Source organism: Ipomoea triloba, chromosome 12, assembly GCF_003576645.1.
Source record: "Ipomoea triloba cultivar NCNSP0323 chromosome 12, ASM357664v1".
In the NCBI taxonomy this organism is placed as follows: Eukaryota; Viridiplantae; Streptophyta; class Magnoliopsida; order Solanales; family Convolvulaceae; genus Ipomoea; species Ipomoea triloba.
This window is the reverse complement of record NC_044927.1, coordinates 25,420,566-25,427,008: the sequence shown is the minus strand read 5'-3', so window position 1 is coordinate 25,427,008 and position 6,443 is coordinate 25,420,566. Positions and strand designations below refer to the sequence as shown.

Genomic DNA, 6,443 nt, shown 5'->3' with positions numbered 1-6,443 from the left:
GGGGGGGGGGGGGGGGGGGGGGGGGGGGGGGGGGGGGGGGGGTGTTAAGGCTATGTATACACGTACCTATATTTGCTTGACACTCAACAAATGAGGTGTACTTAACTATCTTTTGGAGCATGAAGCAACATGGCGTAGTCAAATGAAATAACTATAGAGGGAAAATTAAAAGGACAATTTTTAAGGAAAATTTTTCACTTTTGGTCCATTTAAGATAAGAATTATTAAGGTTATATTAAATATGTTTGTGTACTTAATTATAAACTTAATATTTTTGCGTAGGTACTAAGTAATGCAGTGTACAAAAGCGTTGAGCACAGAGTGATTGTTAACTCAAATCAAGAGCGTGTATCCTTGGCATATTTTTATAATCCGAGGGGAGAGTTACTTGTACAACCAATGAAGGAGCTCGTGACACCGGAAAATCCACCATTATATCCGGCGATGACATTTAACGAGTATAGACTTTACATCAGGACCAAGGGTCCTAGGGGAAAATCACAGCTAGCCATAGGGGAGTCGTCTGCAAAATCCCCAAGATAATACACATAACTATATATACTTAGTGTGATTAATTAGCATTAAATAATTATTATGTATTGGTCAATAATGCTCATTCCAATTGATTGTAAATCTTCTAGCCTTATATGTATAAAGAAAAATAGCAATAATAATTAAATGAAAAAAATAGAAAAATCAAATTTTGAATGGCAGTGTTCAATTTGGCCTGGTAATGTGTTTTGAAATGTCCAAGTACATCTATAAATCAAAGAATGTTCTTTTTACAATGGAGGTGCATGAATTCAAATCATTATATAGTGGACCAGTGTTCATGATATCTATTGTGAGCTAAAGTCTATCATGCACATTTTAAATCGTAATTTAAATTATTTACTTATAATTTATATATTATGTACATTCAATTTATTTTTCTACACTTCACACACACATATATAATGTACCTTAAACATGTGTAGCATGTATATAATCTATTAACTGTAAGTACATAATTTAGACCAGGGTGGCAGGCCAGGTCCACGATATAATTTGCACATGAATTAAATTTGGACCATTCTTTTTATAATTGTAAAAAAAAAACATGAATCATTAAACTTAATGCGTATATCAATGATTAATCAATTAGGCCTTACTTTTTAAATAATTAAATAATTATAGCATGTTTGGATCACATAATGAATTTTAAATGAAATAGGAATGTTATTCCCTATAGAATGAAATAGACAAAGAATTGAACAACAATTGTATTTTTATTGTTTGGTTCGCTGGATGAATAAACTTTAGAATGCTATTCTACTATTTGGTTGGTTTAAGGAATAAATGTGAAATATGTTTTTAAAAGATATAAAAACCATATGCAAAATATATAATAATAATAATAATAATAATAATATATTAATTACAATCTAGGCTATTCTTGACAACTCAAATAGTCTAATACCAGGAGCCCTTAGAATCACTATTCTCCTTGCAATTGGAATTGCTCCCCAAAAACAAAAACAAAAAAAAAAAACATTACTAAACAGCGGAATAGGCCTGATCCTAATAATGTCATTCCAATCCAGGCCTATTTCTTGAACCAAACATGCTCTTAATCTTATAGAATTATATCCACATTAAGTTTATGAACACATCGCTAATTTGCCTAATTATATATACTGCATGTATATTGTGCTGTCGAATGTTTTTAACTTATCTTTTGGAGTATGTAGCCTATATTGCACTTGCCAATCATGAAACATATGCCCAAACCTGGAGAATTTCTTCTTTGAATTGTTCTACTAAAATAGAATATGATTCTTTCATGAAAAAAAACCACTAATTATTAATTAATAATTCTCATCACAAAAATAATTTATTGTTATTATTATAAAATATATATAATCACTAGGGTACCATTACCATTGAATATTAAAATAAAAAAATAAAAATTTAGTGGGGAGTTGATTAGTCTTGAAAAAGCATGCATTTGATTAAGGTGACAGGCCATGCCTTCATTATTAGATTCTTATCATATAAAATCATGTCTAAGTTTTCAAAAAAATCATGTCTAATATTATTAAATCATGCTAGATTGCTAGGGGATGCTACTATAATTTTATTGTTTAATAATTCCTTAAAGTCAAAATGTTCTCACTGCCAAGTGCCAATCCCCAAATTTATATGCATTTAATTCCCAATCAAACATCACATGTTAGAATAACAATGAGTGTGAGGTGTCGTGGATCACATATTTTTTATTGCATTATGGGGGTGCTATTGGTGTATTTTGTAACATGTACAATTATATACTACTTATTTTTTATTACGGTTTGAGGTGTCGATCATGTACTGGTGTCTTTTGTAGAAAGTACAATCACATGTATTTGATTGCATTCAGGGTGAAACGTGTCTTGTAACTCTAGTCGTCAAAGAACCATAAAAAGATAAAATAGCCTGATTGCCTATACTTGACGGGCTCAAACCACGAAGATTACTCTTTCACCAAAAATTAAATTTAAAATCTTGTGATTACTGAACCAACGGTCCACCCAATTTTGGTTGGGTTGCATACAACAATCATATATTTTATTATTACCTACCACAATTATATTATTGTTATAACAAGTGTATAAATAGTTTGTGCTTTATACATGATTATATCTAGTATAAACACATATATTTTCTTTAATTTGTAAATAAAATAATAATAAATATTTTCACTAAGAAAAGATAATGATTCTTAATTAGTTTGTGCTCTATGTATTTATTAAATTAGTTTTCAGACATATATGAAAAGTATTCAACGACCCAATAATTAATCTTAGCAACTTTGGAATTTGGTTCTTCAAATTATCCATATATTTAAATTTTATATGATTGAGAATGACTTGATCCCAAATAGTCCTAAGTATGATTTGTTAGGGATTATTAATTTGGATTTGGTCCGAATCGGATCAGATTGAATGTTTCCTATGAAACAAAAATATGATGTGTTATTTTTTTTTTCTTTATTCAAACTATTTAAGGATATGCATTAAGTAAACCCTAACCCACAAATCACACATGCAAAGTAAACTATATTAAGAAAATCATGTGTAACAGACTCGATTGAAAGGATGTTGGCAAGATTCGAACTCTCGGGACATTCTGATACGACAATCATTCGATCATTTCTTTTGTAGTGTGTTATTTTCTCTCTTATCTCTTTGGATGATTAATTGTCTTGAAGTGCATAAATTATCATTATGTGCAATAATATAATTAAGGGTGACATGCATATTTAACCTTAAACTTTTGGCCACTAATCAATTTGGTATACTTCATTATCAAGATGATGCAAACATCACCTTAGGTTATTTCACATCATTGTGAAAGTGATTCTTTGATGCTATTATGTATAGGTCCTTTAATATCTAGGCCTACTAACTAAATGTTAATCAAGTAATGAGTTGATTTTTGTGTGAAAAAGGCTAAATAGTTGTCCCATATAAATTTAGAGATGTGAAATAATTTAGACTGTTTGATCCGTGTGTAATTTATCCTTTATTAAATTTATACCTTATAATAATTATGTTTTCCATAAACTATTCATGTGAATACGAGAAATGTAATATTTTTAAAAATTAAAAAATTGATATCGAAAATTGAATGTCACTTTGAAGTGAAATCTTAAATTCATGTTTTTTTCTTTTTCTTTTTCTTTCGGATGAAAAAATTGTATTTTTATAGAAATTTTTGACAAATATCATGTGCTTTATTTTATATCTACAATTATATAAAAGATGGGTCAAATTAAGTTATTGCATAAAACTCTTACTTTGGAAAGACAGTCCCATGAATCCATGATCAATGTTTGTGTTTGCATAACAGTTAAAAGATTTTTATTTTAAAAAAAAAATATTATATTCTATAATTGCCAGTAATTGAAGAATTCAATTTTTTTTTTTAATCTAATACTTATATATTGAATATTCAAAATCAATAAATTAATGCGTTATATTTGAAAAAAATTCTTAAAAATGCTTTATATATATATATATATATATATATATATATATATATATATATATATATATATATATATATTTATCATAAAATCTTTTGTTGTGGTTAATAAGTTAAGGGCATCCTCATTAGTATTGTTTTTTTTGTTTTCTTTTTTGGATTATTTATGCATGCCTACTACTCTACTAGGAGAGAGACCAAAAGATGAAGAAAAAAAAAACCATTGACACATATAGATGGCATGTGCACTGCACACGCTATGCTAGGCGCAGACAATGTGCGACACCCGTTTTATGTGCGTAAATTTTTCATTTTTAGGACCATTAAAAATTCAATTTTGTAAGAATAAAATTTCTCAAAAATCCTATTCTCCATTAGTGTAAAAGATCATAGCTTAATTTTTTACTTTAAAAAAAAACACTAAAATTCACAATTGTGGGCCTTATATCATTGTAATGTCGGGTTCGTACTAATCTTCATTGCCTATTCTAGCTCACGCTAATTCCACACATTTGTCGACATCCTAAGATCGGATAAAACCCCACATTTTACTTGGCAATTCGCTATTGGGAATATAAATTTTTTTAATGTAATTATTGGTGATATATATATATAATTCAGCTCATATGAGAACCAATCTCCAAGTGAGAATATGTGGACGAATTCAAACCGTCAATTTGTAAGATCTGATGGATAGAAAATCAAGTAAAAAAGAAGCGAGATCATTTTCATAAATATTAAAAAAAATTTAAATTTGTAATTTTTATGAAAACGACGCCATCTCCTTTTTCCTTTATTTCTTTATTTTCAATCGTTAGATCTATTAGATCAATGGTTTAGATTTATCCACAGATTTTCACTTGGGGCATTGTTCTCATAAGAGCTGGACCCATAAAAACAAGGTTCCCTGTGAGAAGCGTAGACAAATACTAGTCATCGATCTAGCATGTGACAATTTTTTTAAAGGAAAAAAATGAAGGGCCGATTTATAAATATTACAAATTTTTAAAGTTTGTAATATTTACAAAATTGGTTTCATCTTTTTTTTTTAATTCCTTATTTACTATATGAACGGATTAGATTAGTCAACATGTATGTGTGTGCTCGTGCACATGTGTTATGTGTACAATTAAAAAATAATATAACTATTTATAAATTTTTGTTCAATATTCAACAACAGCACTTATATAATTTATAAAATAAAATTTAGACGTGAGATTGACTTATTGTTAGTAATGCAAAGTCATGGAATTGTCATGCATCTTTAATTCTTTTGTTTTTTTTTTAAGACCAACTTTCATTCATAAAATAATGAGTGCTTATAATTTGTCCAAAAATATGTAATCTTATTCTCTTGACCTATATTATTTGAAAGGAATAATAACGTGAGAAAGAATGAGATAAAAATTAAAAGAAAATGTATATTTCTCTCATCTCTTCTAACTCATTCATTTTCTATGCACTTGTCTAAATGGTAGTGATATCATTTTTAGGATAATGGTTATTTCACAATATAACATGAATGTACAATTTCAATAATGACCTTCAACATTTTTGTCTACCACCTTAGTTTGTCTAATGCTTATCATATTTTTAGTACATCTAATAATAATAATAATAATAACAACAACAACAAAATTAAAGTTGAGCAAGAAATATTGTCGTTATCTTATCCAATAAAACATACCATGTGGGAAATAGATCCACTATAGTCTATAGCATGAGCATAGAATTTTCATTTTTGTTGATATGATAGAATTGAATATTTAGGATGTTTAAATTCAACTAAGAAATTATATCACATCATTATTGTGCTTGAAGTGCCTAAAAATGTAAATTGCGTCCCCCATTGGCTTTGCAATCAGTGGTATAAACAGCCCAAAACAGTTCAAATATAGTACGGAGTAACTTTTTAGGATTGATGGGTTAAATTCTATATTTTTGTCAAATACATAAACAACCATTGAAGGTGGACATTGTCCTTTTTTATGGGGAATGATATCAATAGCAATGAACTCCAATAATATGCATGTCTACGTGTTGTGCTTTATCATCATAATTTGAAATACAAAACATATAAATTTATATTGTGTTCACTCATGCTTGTTCGCACATTATCACCTAAGGAAGTATTTTCATATGAACACAAGCATATATATACATATACATACACACACATACACACACACACACACACACACATATATATATATATATTATAACTTATCCTCTGTTCTTGTAAGTTGCTATCTTAGTTTTGAAACTGATTTAGATTTAAGTTTGTGCATATGACCATTTCTAGTTGAGAAAATGTTGCTTCCTCTCTGCTCTCTGGCATGTACCATGTTTATATATATATATATATATATATATATATATATATATATATATATATATATATATATATATATATATATATATATATATATATATATATT

General features: G+C 28.2%; 1 protein-coding gene across 1 annotated transcript in view; it reads left to right on the top strand.

The window, feature by feature from the left end:
- LOC116000214 (probable 2-oxoglutarate-dependent dioxygenase At5g05600) overlaps positions 1-721 on the top strand; it is a 4,785-nt gene extending 4,064 nt beyond the window's left edge. Inside the window, exon 3 of the mRNA XM_031240246.1 lies at positions 283-721. Within this exon, the coding sequence (XP_031096106.1) occupies positions 283-543 (261 nt within the window). The 3' untranslated portion in view covers positions 544-721. The remainder of the gene's footprint in view (positions 1-282) is intronic.
- Positions 722-6,443: the final 5,722 nt, after the last annotated feature.